The 18,882-nt window shown below is 32.8% G+C and overlaps 1 protein-coding gene across 2 annotated transcripts in view; it reads left to right on the top strand.

Moving 5' to 3' along the window:
* Positions 1-18,882, top strand: part of IntS4 (integrator complex subunit 4) — a 97,986-nt gene that overhangs the window by 27,156 nt on the left and 51,948 nt on the right. For both annotated transcript variants that reach the window (XM_090385799.1, XM_090385793.1), the window contains 5 exons: positions 1,966-2,105; positions 3,873-3,993; positions 7,588-7,659; positions 8,937-9,111; positions 18,629-18,834. In XM_090385799.1, the coding sequence (XP_090241925.1) occupies positions 1,966-2,105; positions 3,873-3,993; positions 7,588-7,659; positions 8,937-9,111; positions 18,629-18,834 (714 nt within the window). The remainder of the gene's footprint in view (positions 1-1,965; positions 2,106-3,872; positions 3,994-7,587; positions 7,660-8,936; positions 9,112-18,628; positions 18,835-18,882) is intronic.

Consider the following 18,882-nt stretch of genomic DNA (forward strand, 5'->3'; position numbering starts at 1 on the left):
CGACCTTTCAAGTATATTAAAATATAACTTGATGACAGGAATAATCTGTTCACATCATCCTCTCCTTTAGAGAAAGTGAAAAATCATTTGGTTAGTGTTGTTTAGTTTTTACGAGAAGCATTTAAATTGTTTTAAAACTGAAATAAACAGTGCACTTACAAACAGTTGCAAAACTATTTATCCTAATAGTTTGCAACTTTTGGAATAAATAGGGTAGTTAATAATGTAGCTACATTTCTAACAAAGTATATGCAGAAAATAAATTTTTTTAACTTTCAGTATTTAATGAAAAAATTTATTTTCTGTTTCTCTAGAGAACAGAGTAGTGGAAATCTTAAAACAGGAGTTTAGAAAAGTTATCAGATTTTTGTTTCTGCAAGGAACCATTCCAAAGCAAAAGAAATAAATGATAAATGTTTATCTGGAAATTACCCATCATTATTCAACAATGGTATAAAAGAGTTACAGTGGATTTAAAGATGGCTGTAAATGTGATGAAGATGATCTAAGGTTTGGAAGACTATCTAATGTTGTCAGTACCAAAACAGTTGCAACTCTAGAAAAACTGATTGTGAGCGATCAGTATACAAAGGATTTCAGAGATTGCTAAAAGAAATGCATATATCTATAGTAGCATTGAAAAGGATCATTCATGATTACGTATGGCCCAACATAGCCAAGTAGTCAAATGTAAGAGTGCAGTAGCATACGTGTTTCAGTGGACCATGCTTCAAATGTACGTGACTGTTAAATATGTTTAACAATTATATTTATGATTATACTCCCATTACCTAGTTCTTGCTTCAGTATGAACAGCATATAAAAGTATCTGTGGGATGGATCCCATGAAACATGTCTATAAATGATTATCTGTTGAACTTTTAGTTCTTTTCAATGCCAACCCAGAAGTTTTATTTCTAGAATAAGAAATGACTTCTGGGTTGTTACTAGTGATGAGACATGAGGTCACCACTTAGACCCAACAAAAATCCAGTTAAAACAGTAGAGGCACACTGTCACTCTTTCAAAAAATTCCATTCTCGAGCAAATAGGATTAAATGATCTTCTGGGATTGTGAAACAATATTATCGGTTGATTTTTATCAAAAGGTACCACAGTAAATGGTGATTACTGTGCCCAGTTATTGTCTTACATTGTAGAATTCTAAAGATCTAAATGGTGGGGAAAATTTAAAGAAAAGTGTTTTGTTTCTTCATGACAGTGTCTGTTCAAATATGTAGTACTGTTCATCATGCTACTAAAAAAATATAATGATATTTTTTAATGGTATGCTAATCAACATTATCTACCTGCTTTACATCCCAAAATTTAGCCTCCAGTGATTGTATCTGTTCAGAAATCTTAAATCTCATATTCATGGGAACAGCTTTTCAAATGATGTGATGCTTTTAATGATTTTCAGATATTAGTGAAAGGTAACTATTAAATGACCATTTTGAGTAGCAAATTTAAGAATTTTATTTAGCATGTATTAAAAGCCTGCAGGAAAAATAGAATTAAAACATTGAAGTACAAGGATTTTTCAGTCCTTTAACTCTTTTTTTTTTAATACCTTAGTGGAAAAAAATTTTTAAATGCAATTATCAAATTCTTGATTACATGGAATGTCTCTCCATTTAAATGGGTCATGAAATGAGGCCAGAAGATGTTATCACTGACATGGCAACACTGGTCTATCACATTATTATTTTAAGCAATACTTTTTTTTTTAATTAGCTGTCACTTTTAGTTCATTATTAAGTGCACTGTACTCATATATTTAGCATTTAATAACTGTGGTCATAAGGATAAATTGAGAAAGATTGTTTTCTGGGTGGAAACTTTCCACATATATAGTCATTTGTATTGAGTTTATCAAACATTATAGTCATTTTATATTTTCTATATATTTTTTATATCTCCTTCTATATTTTCAATTTAAAAATTTGAAAATTTTTATTGCAGCTCTATGTGCATGAAAGAGGCCTGAAATTAGATGTTACTTTATATGATGAAATGTGCAAAGCACTTTCTGATGATTATGAAGGTGTAAGAATGGCTGCATTAAAGCTTGTTGAAGTTCTTAGCCATATGTATGCTGAACAGTAAGTTGTAATGGTAAATGTTCTTATTTAATGATAAATTTTTATTGGGTATTTTAATAATTGAGTCATAAAATACTTGTGTAGATTAGCAGAAATTAATATTTTGTGTGAGGAGGGAGTACACTTAAAAAGTGTACCTCTTAAAAAGTACGCTTTTTGCTACCTATTAGGTAGCATTAACTGTAAATTTTAGTTATTCTGCTGGTATGAAACTTATATAAAGATGTCAGATGAACTACCATTTGTGCAATTAAATACAAGAAAAGGTCAAAAAGTAAGGTATCAATGTTTTAATTTTAAAACTAAGTGTAGTATAGAATATAACTTTAAACATTTATAAAATGCTCTGTAAAAAATTAATGGACATGTTTGATTGACTTCCTTTCAGATGTGACTGTACAGATGTATTGGAAATAATCAGTCACATAGACATGTATAACAATAATACAAAGAATCATCCATTTTCTTTGAACTAATTGCAAGAAACTAATGGAAATCCCCAAAAAAATTATGGTTGTGTGTGGTGTACATTTTCTGCAATCCTGCAAAAAATGTTTGAAAGTACTGTCCTTTTGTTAAGGAAGGGAGCAGCAAAACTTTCAGGATGAAGGAATGAAAAATTCCTTGATTCTCCTCTCCCATCTATTGCTTCCTACTTTGACTCAATTCAATCCATGCTGTCCACACCAAGTTTTTACATGGTGTGGAAGGACAGCAGTCATAACTGCTATGCTACCCAAGAGAACTTGCATGTTATGCACATTAAAAAAAAAAGCCAGGATAACTCATGCAAGAGGAACCATACTCCTTCTGCCTGAGATGAGCTAAATACAGCCTCAACTGAAGAGGCCTTTAAGTATTCGTCCAGTTTCTGATGAGATTTGAACTCTACCCAGACAAGTGACAAACCCATGATACTATTATGAAGAACAAGAATTCCCTGGAGATCCTGCCAGTTCTTATCCTTCTGAACATTTAGAAGATTTCACTTTTTCTTGGCCAGCTAACTCCCTGGATTTCAATCCAACTGAACATTTATGAGAATGAAATTGAAAGTGCTGTCTGAGCTATGAATCCATCACCATTCGCAGCATTGATGAAATTTGGGTTGGTGGCAGAGCAAGCCTCTGACAGTCCATGCCACAGTGGTTAAAGATCATTGTTAGCATGTATGTCAAAGGGAAACCCTTTTACATACACCTGAGACATGTTAACTACAACTCCTAGTGAAGAAACACCCTTTTTATAAAACTTGTATGTGGGGAACTTATACTTCCAACCTCTTCCAAACAAGTGACAAGTAATGAAGCTATTACGTCATCACAGAGAAAATAATCCAGTTGACTCATGTCAACTGGATTATTATTTTTTTTTTTTGGAATGTTCATGTTATGAAATTGAAATGAATAGATGTCTGTGTGACTGAAATCAGTTTCAGTTATGAAAAAAGTTCATCCTCAAACATATTCACTCTTCCACCAGACAAACAACAATATGATGAACTACAATTGGAAATGCAATTAGACAAGATTACATCTTTAAAACAGTCTTTATCTACAACAATAAATAAATATTAAAATGATTATTATTATAATCATATGATCATAAATTAATCATAATTATAGACTAATCTTATTACACTATAAGTTTAATAGGATTACTGATATATTACTTAAAAATGTCCTGTTTTAAGACTACACTAAAAGAATTTAAGAGCTAGAAGAGAGAAATGCTCACAATAGAATTAAGAATAATATGTTATTTCAGCTTCATTTCTGTAGGAACCAGTGCTGAGAAGATCAGACTTGCAGATGATGCTTTTGCTAGGATATGCAATATGATGAATGACCTATCAATGAATGTTCGTGTTATGGCAGCCTCACTTTTGGTAAGCTTATTGAAAAGATTTTATTCTATTGGGTACCCACAAAGTGCATTAAGTTGGGGAAAATGTATATTGAAGTTTTACTTGGTTAGTAATATTAAAGAATGTGGTAGCAACAGGCTTGGGCTTCTGCTCACTTTAGAAAAGACATTGTTATCCATGAGTTAATCCAGAATTACAGGAAACTGTGAAATCTATTTTTCACAAAAAAAAAAAAAAAAAAAAAAATATCAGTTTACAACATGGAAACATTAAGAAAGCAATCTGACAATCTCATATTAATGGTAGCATTTGTCCTTAAGAATCTATGCGAAAAGTGTTTTAGTGTTTTTCATATCCAATAAACCTTGTTACTTAGTGCTGCAAAACTGCTTTAAACTACAGCTATGTGGTTGGTCAAACAGCTGAGTGTGAAGAAAGAATGAAAAACATCCAGTGCGAGTACAGCTCTAAAAATTTATGCTTCATTAAATCTATAGTAATCTTTTCCATGAAGAGTGACTTATTGACATGTGCAAACAATAGATTTAATATCACACAAAAAAGGTTTTTGCTACTATTAATAAATAGCCATGAAACTCACCAACTACATGCCATGATAATGGCAGCAGGAACAAAACTTAGTGATTTATGTCGTGTGAGAAATTAATTGAATTTCTGCACAGTGTACATTATTAAAATAAAAATGTCATGTGATGTTTATTGTTATTTGTTTACAATTTAAAAAATTGAAATTGTTATATGTATTTGCAACCCTTTAATCATTATAAATGTTTACATATATAAAATAAGTTTAGTTGTCAGTGCTTTAATATTTATTGAAATGTGTTTCTTCAAAACTGCTGCCCAACCACTAGGTATATCTCTTAAAATCTGAAAATTTTTAAAATCGAGCACCTGTCAATCTCTGCTGCTGCCATATTTTAAAGGGTTTACTCTACCAATATTATTTTTAATCGAATAGTATCACCAGTGAAGTGAACCCATTAATCTTTTAAAATTCTGTGGCAGTGCTATGACCAATTTCAGAGTTCACTGGCTCCTCATCAGAGAGTAAGTGGTCTCAGTTAGCAATCTTGATCCAAATGGTGAACAAAATATCAAATCTAAATGAGCAGCCATGCACCATGTGGAAGAAAAACTTTTGATTGTAAACATTACAAAAATTACATGAATGTTACCATCTAGTACTGAGCTGTATTGGTCCCTTGGTTGTAGCAATTAAGTAAAGGAATGGGGTTATGGTTCAACATTTACAATTATAAGATTTCTTCTGTGCTCTCTTTGCTGCTCATTTAGATTCAGTATATTGTTCACTGTTTGGCAAAGGCTAATTGAGCAGACAATGAGCTCTGAAACCAGTCACAATGGTACCTTTCAGTTTTTGATGAATAAAAGGTATGCTTTTTGGTGATGTTCTTTGATGAAAAACGATGTTAGTAATTTGAGGTTGACTCATGGATAATGATGTTTCTGAAGTGAGCAAATGGAGCACTATCTTGCTGCAGTACTGTATTGCTAACTCTTTTAAATCATTATTTTTAAGTTCTAAAGAAAGTTTGGTATAGGCTTGGTAATTTGCTGTATCAAATATAAGGAAAGTTAGACATTGAATATTGAACAAGTCACTGAAGAAGAGAACGTGCTTTTCCTCAAAATTTTTTGCAGTTTATGTATATTTTATCAATTTGATTTTATATATTTTATCTGGCATTAGTCTTAGTTAAAATCATAGTTTGCCTCAGTTTAGTCAAGGATTATTAGATTGTTAGTACCTTCTGTATATGCACAATAAAATTTCTCTTGATTCTCACAAAGAAATTTGGAATTCCAATGACACTATTAAATCCAGTTTTTTAAAAAAAGTCTTATTTAAATAAATATACATATTTCTGTATATTTATTATAGCTAGATTGTTTCATTTTTTCTGTTTCATTATAGTTAGTCAATATATGCAGTTTTTTCCTTAATTTAAGAAACTTACAGAGTGCTGTGTAAATCCCAGTACCAAACACTGACATTTAAAATATTCATTATGTCATAGTATTTTAATGATTTCATTCATCTACAATTCTCTCTTATGGGGTGAGGCCAAATGCAATCATATGTTTTGCCTGGTGACCTACATTTTGCAAAGTATTAATGAAACTTTCGACAAAGAGCAGTAGAATGGATGCTTGGTGTGGTGGTTAAACTATTGTTATCACAATATTATGCCACAGATGTTATTTGTTGAAGGAGCCATCTGTGACAGCTGTTATAACAATATGAAAGTGAAATGTTGTTTATACTCCAGCATGACTACTAGATCACAAATGTTTACAACTAATCATTTTGACAATGAATACAGTCATTAACCATATTTACCAGTTACATGGACTTGAATCTTGGTCAACTCAAACACATATGTGAAGGATGGTCATTATGTCAAGCATGGGAGAGCAGCATAGCACCCTATGCTTGAATTATATATTTTATTTATTTATTTTTTAATGTTAAATATGAAGAATAACATTACAAAGTGGACAGGTGTCATTTTATTTCACAAACACATAGCTACACAAAGTGCCTGCTGATGTAAAATTTTAGCCATTGTCACTTAATGTTTTATATTTAATATCGGTTTATAGTGGTTGTTATATTGGATAATGGATGTTGTTACCCATTGCACATATCCTGAACGTTACCACATAAAATACGTGACCCTTGTTAACTTGACACTGGTACATCAGCTGCCCTGTAAACAGATACAATGAGGTTTTAACTTTCATTGTGTTGACATGTATAAGCATTCACTGGTACCCCAAGTGCTGTATCATAATGCATATAGGCAGTCATTGTTATGCAGTTAATACATGAGTGGTGTAAAAGTAAAGGCAATTGAAATGAACTGCTCGATTCTGTTGGCACACTAATTAAACTCTGGGCTATTAATTGGCATCAACAATTCATTTTTGTTTATAAATAGGTGCACATTTTTATTTGTTTTTTGATTGTGTTGAGGTTAGTTTATGTACATAGAATAAACAGATTAAATTTTGAGATTTGTTCTGATTTACAGCTTGGCCCAAAAATAAGTGTAAGTTTTTAGCTATGAATTCCAGACTTTTACTTTTCAACTATTATGAATTTTTGGAATATTATTTTACAACTTCGATTTTTTTTTTTTTTTATCAGAACAACTGAGATTTTTAGTTTTTATCAGAATAAAAAATAGAGGTGACTTTATCAGAATATTGAAAGGATTTTTTTTTTTTTTTACAAGTATTCTGTATTTTTTACAAGTATTTTTTTTTTCTTGTATTCTGTACAAGGTTTTTAAAATTAGTTCACTTATTAATAAGTGAACTAATTTTAAAAACCTTGTACAGAATAGCATAATTTGTTTTAAATTTTCTCATTAAGGTTTTGCTGTGAAATTTTTGTTTAAAAAAATCTTATGTGTCACATACATAAGCTTTTTTCACCATTACTTGCTTTCCATTCCTAATCAATAGGTGCACAAATATTATTGCTGTCTTTACTTTCTATCATTTATCACTATATAGGCTGTATGCAACTTTTATTAAAATATATATTTTTATTGGTATTTGCAGGGCAATATCACTCATGTCAGCTTGAACTTTTTGGAACAAACTTTGGACAAGAAGTTAATGTCTAATTTGAGAGTGAGTAATGTTTGTCTTATAAATACATATAAATTTAGGATTCTTTGTTGTTTAAAAAAGGAATTATATAAGTTGTTTTCATCACCAAACTTAGAGGTTTCAGGAAGTATTTAAGATGGTACTGAATTAAGGATAGGAAATATACATTATCCACACTATCTGTATTTAATATACAGACTCTGTGATTTATGTGAGGTTGTGTCTCCAATCGTATACATAAGTTTGATCTTATATAAGTTGGGGATTGCATAAAATCATGCAAATAGACAATGGTGGTGATAATATGATGGTTAGTGCATTTTTACATAAAACATAAATATGAAATACATCAAATTCTAATGAAAATCATACTGTATAAAATTTTCAAATGAACACCACATACCTTACTTGCTGGCGCTGGCTTGCGCACATAAATGGGTAATGGTTTATTAGGCTAGATAATTTATTAATATTGTATGAAGTAGAGGGTGATGCAACATGCATCATAGTAGCTGATGAGGATATAGAAAGTTTTGGTTGTCATTGAGCCTTTTTATTTTTTATTTGTTAAGAGTTGAATGCACAGCATAGATGGTCCTGTAACAAGACAGGCCATCTGTTTACTTTTGCATATCTAGCAGCAACGTCAGACTGATGTTGCTGCTAGGTATGCAAAATATACTGCCATTCCTTCATCAATGTCATCCTTTTCCTTTATAAAGGGCTTTGGTGGTTCCACAATCTCCTGGGCATCCAGCTCTATTAACTCCTTGATTGTCAACCTTTCGTCTGAATCAAGGAGATTTTTGATACCTTCAGTATCACACTCAAGGTTCAGTTGACAAGCAAGATTAATGAATGTAGTGATCTCTTCCTGACTATGTCTCTGAATCCTTGAAAGCTGTTGACAAATTGAGGACACAGATTCTTCCAAACACCATTCATATTCACGATAATGTTTATTTATTCAGTTGTGATATAAATGAAATAATTGTTAATACTGTTATATACTGTAATAAGTGGCATTCATAAAAAATAAAATAACTTCTGAAATATGTACAGATTATGTTTATTATGTTTAGAAACAAACTTATGACAGTTGTTTGATCAATGGTAAAAATGCATGGTATGCCAGAATTAGAAAGTGTCACTTTCCACCAAATATGTATATGAAGATAAATATACCAGTCTTTTAACTTGTAATTATATATAATTGATATATAAAAATAATTTTTCTATGAAGAGCTTAATTTAAACCAGCATTTTAGTTATTGCTTGTGTGATTTATTATCTCTTAGAAGAAACGCTCAGCTCATGAACGTCAGAAAGAAAATTATGAAAGTGGAGAATGGGCCACCGGGCAGAAATGGGCAGATGATGCACCAAAAGAAGAAATTGATGCAGAGAGTATAAATCTCATGAGTTCAGGAGCATGTGGAGCTTTTGTACATGGCTTAGAGGATGAATTCTTGGGTAAGTACAGTAGAACATCGGTTATCTGGGAGTCAGCTATCTGGAATATGAAAGGCTGATTTTTGTTTTATTTTATTTTTTTTTTTTATTAATGGTAGTATTTGAGACAAATGTTTATTATGCTATGAGAGTATTTCTGTTTTTTTATGTCGCATATCTGGCGAAATGTCAGATTAGGACTAATGGGTTTATTCGGAAACCAAGAGTGATAGTTTAGTCGTTCGCTCCGTGAACCAAATTTTCCATTACATATTTGTTCTCTTAATTTCATATTATGTTTAGTTTAGCTCCAGATTCGGTAAGAATAATATCGGCCTGAAACTAAGTGGTTTATTATTTTTCTCAGTTTTTTATGGTAAAATGTCAATGAAAAGAAACAGCACTGAAATGGGCAGAAAACCATGAAGAATGTGGTATAGTGAAATTGATATTATTAAGGAATGTGAAATATTTTGCAGCAAAAAAAAAAAAAAAAAAGTCACAACAAACAGAACAAAAAACGACGAACATTATTTTAAAAAATTACTTAAAATTTTTTTCCACATAAAATTTGCAGTAAAATACCTATCCGAATATACATATGTAAATGTGCGAATTTTTATGTATAAATTATTATATAAATTATTATTATTATTTTTTAATTAAATAAATTTGTTTTTTTTTCACCTATTTAAAGTATTTTTCTTTTACCTTAATGCATTATAACAGAATTTATTTGATTTTACCTTACATTCAATTATCCAGAAAATTTTGCTATCTGGAAGAGGTCTGACATTAATTATTCCGCATAAATGACCCTCTACTGTAGTATGTAATGAAATTATAAACTAATCCCTGAATATAGTACATTCAAATTATATACTTCTGAAATCAGTGCTGCATGGCAGCACTGATTTCAGAAGTATATAAGAGAACAGCTGACTCAGAGATAAGATGGGATGGATGGTGGTCGGATAGTAAGATTTGATAGTAGATGCCATGTAGGTAAGTAATGCCTGTTCTTCAGATAAGAGAGTAAGTAGGTCATCTGCCCTCTGAAGTCAACTTCTAGAAATGATGTGCAGTAGCAAAGGATAGAGAATAATATTTTTTATGCAAAGCCTGCTGTCCAACTATTATTGACTCCTAGAACTTCTTGGCAGTGGAAATATTTTGTAACAGGAAATCACAAGACCACTCAATGGCTGGGAATAGCCTTTGGATCATTTTACACTAGAAAGAATACCACATAGTATGAGATACAGATACCTTGACCACTCAATTCTTCACATTATATGATTCGGCTGTCACTATACAATTTAAATCAATGCTTGTCATGGTGTGTCGAGTGCAAGCAATGCATTTTGTTGCAGTTGTAGAGGTTAATGTGTAGTGAAGAATCATGCTGCATAGTCCACACATAAGATTGACATATCCCTGAGGAAGAAATTCATACAGACCATTGTGCTGTTAAGTGATGTTCAGTGATCTTAGAATAATACAAAGTTGACCAAAATAAGGTGCGCTGAAAGTTGATAACACTTTTTTTTTCTTTTTTTTATCAAGGTGTATCACATCCATGATACACCTGGATAAAAAATGCATGTTATACTTAGATAAATTTCATACAATAGGAAGTATACACGCTCAATTTGGGCATTTTGAAAGAACTGTGACCTCTTTATCTTTCTTTGGAAAGACAAAGAGGTCACAGTTAGCATGTAGATATTGTGTTCAACATAAATCTCCTGCTTGGCTAGGAAAAGTTAAGTCTGAATCTTTCATGAGTTAAACATTTCATATACTTCTGTCTGGGGTTAATTCATTTGTTAAGAGCATTTCCTTACAAAGTTCAGCAGAACAAATGGTACATGAACTGGATATGAGATGGTGAATGATGTGTGTAACTAGACTCTTGCAGTTTGTTATGAAGATGAAAGTTACTCATGAGCTGGATGCAGGGAACCATTTTAGTATAGTTTATTTGGATTTTAGCAAAGCATTTGATGCAATCCCTCATGAGAGGTTACTGTATAAGATAGAACATGTTCAGATTACTATCAGGATTCTGAGATGGATCGCAAGATAGCTGCAGGACAGAAGGCAGAGGGTTGTAATTAAGGGATATTCTTCAGATTGGTGTAATGTCAGAAGTGTCCCCACAAGGATTGGTTCTTAAACCACTGTTTCTGATTTTCATAAATGATATCAACAAAGGGGTAGTGCATTATGACAAAATTTGCAGATCATGTAAAAGTTGAGAGAGTCATTAATGATCAGCACGCACCAAGAAGATCTCTTTCGGGATGACTTGAATAGGCTTCAAGAATGATCAGAAAAATGGTAGCTATGTTTTAATGCAGAAAAATTCAAGGTCTTACACTTAGGAATAACTCCATAAATTATACACTTGGTAGAGTTGAATTAAAAATAGAGGAAAGAGTGATCTGGGAATTATGATGTCATAATAAATTGGCTTATGAGGTCATAATCCCACTGCATAATGTTTTAATATTTTACAAAACATCTAGTGAACGTTGGGTACTTGTGAACCTAATGGTCATATGCAGGGTATATTTAAACTCAAAGCATTATGACAGTTTTTGTAAAATAAAATTCTACTTACTCGTTATTTCCTTTACCTCCAGAAGTTAAAAACATTGAGAATGAAATATGTAGATAAGACCACACTTTTAATACTGTGTCCAGGTATGGAGACTTCATCTAAAAATAGACATTGAGCTTCTTGACCACTGTTGTTTCTGAGGGTCCAAAGGTGGGTAATCATCTAGTGGGATCGGCAAAAGGGCAACTGTGTGAGGAAAGACTTTGATTATATGGCCGCAGAGCTTGGCAACCCCCTAAAGGGACCTGATTGAGGTTTATAAGGGTCTGAGAGGGGTAGTGAAAGGAATGAAGGTGAAATTTTCACTGTTATAAAGAATTCCAGAACTAAGAGGCATAAATACAAGATTCTGTATCATTACTGGATTGGAAAGTATGAGTAATTTTCCTAATTTTAAGGAAATAAAATAAAGAATGAGATTTCAGAAATTAAAAACTTCTGTTTTTAATTTCTGACTTTAACTTTAACTTCTGTTAAAGTTATTGTGAACTGAAACACCAAATTTAGAGAAAGAATAGAATAAAGCCTGCTTAGTGAAATACAGACAAGTTGTGCATATAATTTTTATACTGCAGCTTAGAAAAGCGCATTTCTGCAAGTATTAAATGTGGTCACTTTCTAATTGAAACATTGTAATATTCTTTGTTTATGGTATGCAGTATGGTTCTAACTGACAAATATCTATTTCATTTAGTGCATTACCATGCTTATCAGTGTTCTCCCCAGAAAATTTTTCAGCCGGGTGGCATTATGAAGTAGCCATGTGGGAAAGTGTAATACTTTGCAATATTATAAAATTTTCTGTTTATAAATGTGACTTAAGCGAGAAAGAATAAAATAAATATGACTCCAGAGCAAAAATTAATTGCATAATTTAACATTATATGCTCTTGTCACATTGACCTCGATCACATAGTATGTTAGAATTAATATTGATCGAGATCAGTGAGCAGTACTATATGGTACCGCAAGAATTGCTTAAATTTTAGCCAGGCGGTCAGTTAAATTCACTGGCAGTGCACCCATTTGATAGGTCCCTAGGGAGAACACTGCTTATTCTCTGTGCCATGTGATAGACTCTTTGGCTTCAAAAATAAGGAATAAATTACAGGAAAAGCATAATTTTCCCATCCCAAATCTCAGCATTGCAACGAAAACTGCACTTCACAATGGTTGGTTATAGGTAGGGCTCACAATACTGGTCAAATACTTAATACTGGTATTTCGGTATTTTTAATTTATGACACTGGGATATTAATACCGGTATTCCAAAAACAAACATTTTTCTCACTAAATTTTGATGTCAGTTAGGTGCAATAAAGTAAGAAAAAAAAAAACAAGTAATTACTTGAATTCATGTTTTAAATCAAACTTTTATTACAATAATAAATATTCTGACAAAATTAAAAACAGTTATTCAAAAAACAAAAATAAATGCATATTGATACTGCAAATTTTAGTTTTGTTTAAGCATCCATAATACCTGTCCGAATAAAGTGAGCTCTTAAGAAACATAACCAATCAATAGTGTCATCGTTTTAACTGGATCTAATTTTGGTACATATTTGATTAGCGGCAGAAAACGCCCTTTTGCATTTTGTGCTGGATGATGCTATTGTACTGTGGTAGTCTTAGACGAGTTGCAGGTGTATTCCTCTTATTCCCTCATTTTCGAAAAATGTTATTTCCTTTTTAATATTTTCTAGGCTTTGAACTTTTTTTTAGCAAGAACAGTTAAAAGTATTTCATTAATTGCCGACTCAAGTTTATCTTTTAAAATCTCATTAGAGTTGGGCAATTTCTTATTTTGGAAAGAATTTGTGGAACACCGATGTTCTGTTCCATGTTAGTCTTCTAAGGTTGAATTCTGTTCATCATTTTCTGAAGGAGAAAGATGTTTTATTAAGCGAAGTATAATTTTCATTATAGTATCTTTACTGAGTCTGGGAAATAATTTGCTATCATATTGTGTCCTGCTTTGCAAATACTGAAGAACCCATGATAAATTTGTATGCCTCTGTGAAATACGGAGTTTCAGTGCCATATGCAATTCTCTAGCTATTTCAGAATTTTGGTTGCCAAGAGTTTTCATTTTACATTTTATGGCATACCTATATCATACATTTTACTGCAATTAAAAGATTTGCTTCTTTTCGGCATAGCGCATATACCGCTAACTTTATAGTCATTAGTGTAGATACAGCCACGGATAATAAATTAAATGCATCCCCACAGAAATTAATACTTCAATCTAAATCAATTAAAGCTTTCTGCGCACAATATCTCAACTCAAAAAGCTTTCAAGCATGGACAGTAAACTGTTCCAACGAGTCTTGGAATCTAATTGCTTGACAATTTCTTTGCCAAATTCTGCTGCAATATACTTTTGTAAATATTTATCATTTTTTGGTTGGTGGTTATAAAATCACATAAAGGTGATTTATAACCTTTATGTGATAAATCATAAACAATTCTTTTTTTAAATTAGTATCAATAAACTGGTATTTTTGTATCAGTACCGGTATTTGAATATCGGAAAAAAAATGATCAGGCTCCTTGGATCTCAGTATTGTAAGCCCTAGTTATAGGGGATCACATCACACCAAAGGAGGATTATGCTTTTGTCATTGTCTCTTGAGTAGGATGTGCCACAGTTTTTCCTGCAATTTCCATGTAATATATGCCGTGCAGAATGTGATTACAGAGCACATAATATTATAGAACCAGACCACTGTTGCACAAAAAGTAGGGTTTTTTTTTTTTTTTTTTTTTTTTTGACTTCACCAAGTAGTTTTATTCATTTGGAGTAAAGGAAGGAGGCAGTATTACTTCATGCTGTTTTGACATTCTGACTCTTCATTTGGAAGTCAAAAGATTGCATCAACTTTTTACCACTATTAGAATAGCTTTGGAAATGCCAGAAATGTATTTCCTTTTCCGTGCTCAATTTCATCAATTTCACATGAGTGGTACAGAATGTGAAATTTTGCAAGTTGCTTGTTATTGAACACTTGGAAAATTAATTTGCACAGATTTAAAATTTTCCAGGTTTATTTGTCAGTTGAATACACACTGGCAGGTGAAATTCCCCAATTCACAAAGAGGATCTAAGGGTGACACGATTAATTACAGACCAGTTAGTTTAACTTCTGTTCTGGGGAAAATAATGGAATCACTGGTCAAAGATGCATTTCAGGATCATCTAGACAAGATTCAGACACAGCATGGGTTTGTTAAGGGAAAACCTTGTCTGACAAATTTGATTGGATACTATCATATCGTTACAAAGGAATTGGATGCAAAAAACAATTTTGATATCATATACTTGGATTTCAGGAAAGCTTTTGATACTGTTGTGCATCCAAAACTACTGTACAAGTTGGAGCAGTATGGTATTAAGGGTAAGTTGCTACAATGGATAAAAGGGTAGTTGAGTGGTAGAAGACAGAGATTGGTAATCAGTGGATGCTGTTCTTCGTGGACTAATATTATTAGTAGAGTCCCCCACGGTTCGATGTTGGGCCCATTGTTCTTTTCTGTATTTATCAGTGATACTGATGAAGGTATATCAGGCTGAAGGTATAACCAATACAGATGCACATGAGTATATTTGCAGATACGTACTGATATGCAAATATAGGTGGTTTCAAATTGAGAAGCCTGAATGTGATTTATTCACTTCATTTGTGCACGTATACCAAAACATATCTAAGCATCATTTCACAGTCCAGTGGCACATTTTGACACTTGCACATGGAAGACTAATGTGCAAATTGGATCAGTATGGTATTAAGGGCAAGTTGCTATGATGTATAAAAGATGGTTGAGTGGGAGAAGACAGGGAGTGGTAATCAATGGACACTGCTCTTTGTGGACTAATGTTATTAATGGAGTCCCCCAGGGTTCAGTGTTGGCCCAACTGTTTTGTGTATTTATCGGTGATATTGATGTAGGTATATCAAGCTTAATGTCAAAGTTTGCAGATGATACAAAGGTTGGCAAGATCCTATTGCAGCAGTGTAATGATAGTACACTACTGCAATAGGATCTAGAAAAGTTGAGCAGATGGGCTGAGAGGTGGCAACTGAAGTTTATCATTGACAAATGTAAAGTACCGTATATGGGTAGCAGAAATCCCAGAGTAACATACCAACTGGGTGGTACTACACTCAGGGTAGTGGAGAATGAAAAAGACCTGGGAGTAATTGTGCAGTCAGATATGAAGTTTTCTGAGCAGTGCAGAAAGGCTGCAAGAGTAGCTAATGGGTCTTGTCAATGATATACAGGAATTTTGCTAGCAGGGATAAGGAGGTGATTGTCCCCTTGTATAAGGCAATGGTCAGGCCACACCTTGAGTACTGCATACAGGTCTGGAGGCTTTATTTTAAGAAGGATGTAGAGCTGCTGGAACGAGTGCAGAGAAGGTAAACAAGATTGGTGAGGGGGGAATGAAAGGGTAGTCTTACAAAGAAAGGCTTAAGTTCTGCAAATTGCAGAGTCTGGAGACTCTGCAATTTGCACCTGCGAGGTGATCTAATTGAGGTGTATAAGGCCTTGAATGGGTTGAGCATGCTGAATTCTGATGGGATTCTCAGATTACGAACCTGAGGGGGATAAATTCAAATTGAGGAAAGACTTGTAGAATAGATATGCGAAAGTTTTTCTTTAGCCAGCGAGTGGTTAATTGCTGGAACAAACTTCCATCTGTCGTGGAAGTTGATAGCTTAAATAAATTCAAGGAAGAACTGGACAAACTTTTAGAGGGAATGTATATGTGAAATTGGGTGTTTTTTTTTTTTTTTGGCTGATGCTACATAAGCTCATACACTTGCTTTCTTGTATCACATGCCTCCATTGCTACTATTACTACTGCTGAGACAATGTGATAGTACAGCACATGTTATTGTAAGTTTCTTATGAAATGAGACACATGGTCTACATTTTTGTACCAAGTCATTGGTACATCCTTGCAGAACGAGTCTGTGTAAGCATCTTCCTGTCAGTCAGTGTTATTCAGTCAGCTATATTAAGTTTGCATCCATACAAGAAAAAAATAGCTTGTAATTTATTCCATTCTTACATTAATGCACGCTTCTTGATTAGACCGGGGTTCGAGTCCGTCACCACCAAATACGGAGGATGCGGAAAGGTCAGAGAATGACCACCGCATATCCCGGAGCAATATGGCCTTAGTTGCTAATGCTCCTAAAAACCAAATAACTAACTAACTAACATTAATGCAGATTTCATTAATGATGTGCCAATTGATTAATGATTCCCAAGTGCCAACAGAATACAAGAAACTTCTAGAATAACTCTTAGATGATAATATATACTATAAGCAGTTCCATGGATTGCATTTAAGACTGGGTGAGAAGCTTTTTTTTATTCGCAGAACTTTTTACTTGGAAAAATAAATAAGTAACATAGTGAGCTTAAATTTTTGGAAAGTGTTTAGTTGATGTAACTGTCACTGGCTCAGTGACCAGAAGTGTGGTGAAAGAAATTAGTATTAGTAGTGGAAAATGATGTAGGAAAGCAAGCTTAAACAGCATCAGACAGTAAAGAAGAAGAAAATGAAACAACCAATTTCATTTTTTCATTTCTTCTGAAAATTTTCCTAATCCTCCCTCAAATTTATTTAAACTACACACTTTCACAATACCAGGTGGAATTTTATTCTGTCACTCAGTTAGGCCCTGGCTGGAAGCAAATTTTTGATCATCTATCCTTCAATCATCTTTTTTGAATTTTCCAATATATGTCTTTTTATGTGTCACCCAACAAAGAGTAAGGATGCCATCAGCATTTAATTTGCTTAATCCATTTAAATCCTTGATTCCTGTGATTAACCACCCTATCAACATTTGTGTCATGAACAAACTTCAACATTAACCTTAATATACCTTCATCAATATGTTAAAAAATATTTAAAATGGTAAGGGGCCCCAGCATTGATCCCTAAGAGACTCCATTAATAAAATTAATCTGTAAGGAGCAATGGCCATTAATAACCACTCCTTGTCTCTTGTTTCTCAATCATCCTTTTATTCCTAGCAGTAACTTGCCGTTAATGCCACCCTACTCCAATTATACAGCAGTCTTTCATATGGAACAAAAACTTTACTGAAATCTGAGTAAAATGTTAAATTTTTGCATCCAGTTCATTTGTTACTGTGTCATATTAACTAATCAGATTGGTCAGACAAGATCTCCCTTTAACAAATCTTTGCTGTGATTGCCATATAACTGCATTCCTGTCAAGATGATCCCGCATTACTTCTTTAGCCACTGAACCCATTCCTGTAATTATAAATCTGTAATAGGTCTGTAATTACTCAGTTTGCCCTTTGATACCTACATTGCGAATGGTGAACATTTGCACTCCTCCAATATGTAGGGTCCTTTCCTCCCCTGAATTCAAGGATACTTTCATAAGTATGAATAAAGGTTTGCGAACTTGTTTCATATGGTAATTTGATGATAATAAATTAATATCTTTAACCCTAATTCCACCTGAGAAAACAACTGAATTGTATTTTCATAGTGCATAATATTAGTACAGTAGTGAAGCAAAATATATTTAATATGCAAGTTTAACTTCTTGATTACCTACTTGTTTAAATTCCTGTTTATTATAAAATTAAATTTATCTATCACAGAGTCATATAATGAGGACTATATTATTACAAAAAAAATTTTTCATTGCTGTATATCTTCTGAATAAGTCAGTGCAAAAAGTTAGAATTCAATAGTTTCCTGTTGTTGAAATTTTAGCAGACATATACTAGTAATGCTGATAATCTTGAATGGGAATGTGATAATTTCTTACCCTTTCTCCTTCCTTTTCTGATTTAATAATAGTGGTATGAGATGTTCCTAATTTTTATAATTATTAAACTTTTATTTCAGAGGTCCGAAGTGCTTCCTTAGATTCCCTGTGCAAACTTGCCACTCTCTTTCCATCATTTGCTCATGTATCACTTGACTTTCTTGTTGATATGTTTAATGATGAAATTGAAGAGGTGCGACTTAAAGCAATTCATTGTCTTGGAAAGATTAGTAAACATATAATGTTAAGGGAGGATCAGCTTGAAACAATCCTTGCTGTACTAGAGGTATGTGTATATTATGTTTTGCCTTTACTGTTGTCTTGGAAATACTTC

Source organism: Mastigoproctus giganteus, chromosome 1 (genome assembly GCF_048544385.1).
Source record: "Mastigoproctus giganteus isolate SK-2022 chromosome 1, ASM4854438v1, whole genome shotgun sequence".
Classification (NCBI taxonomy): domain Eukaryota; kingdom Metazoa; phylum Arthropoda; class Arachnida; order Uropygi; family Thelyphonidae; genus Mastigoproctus; species Mastigoproctus giganteus.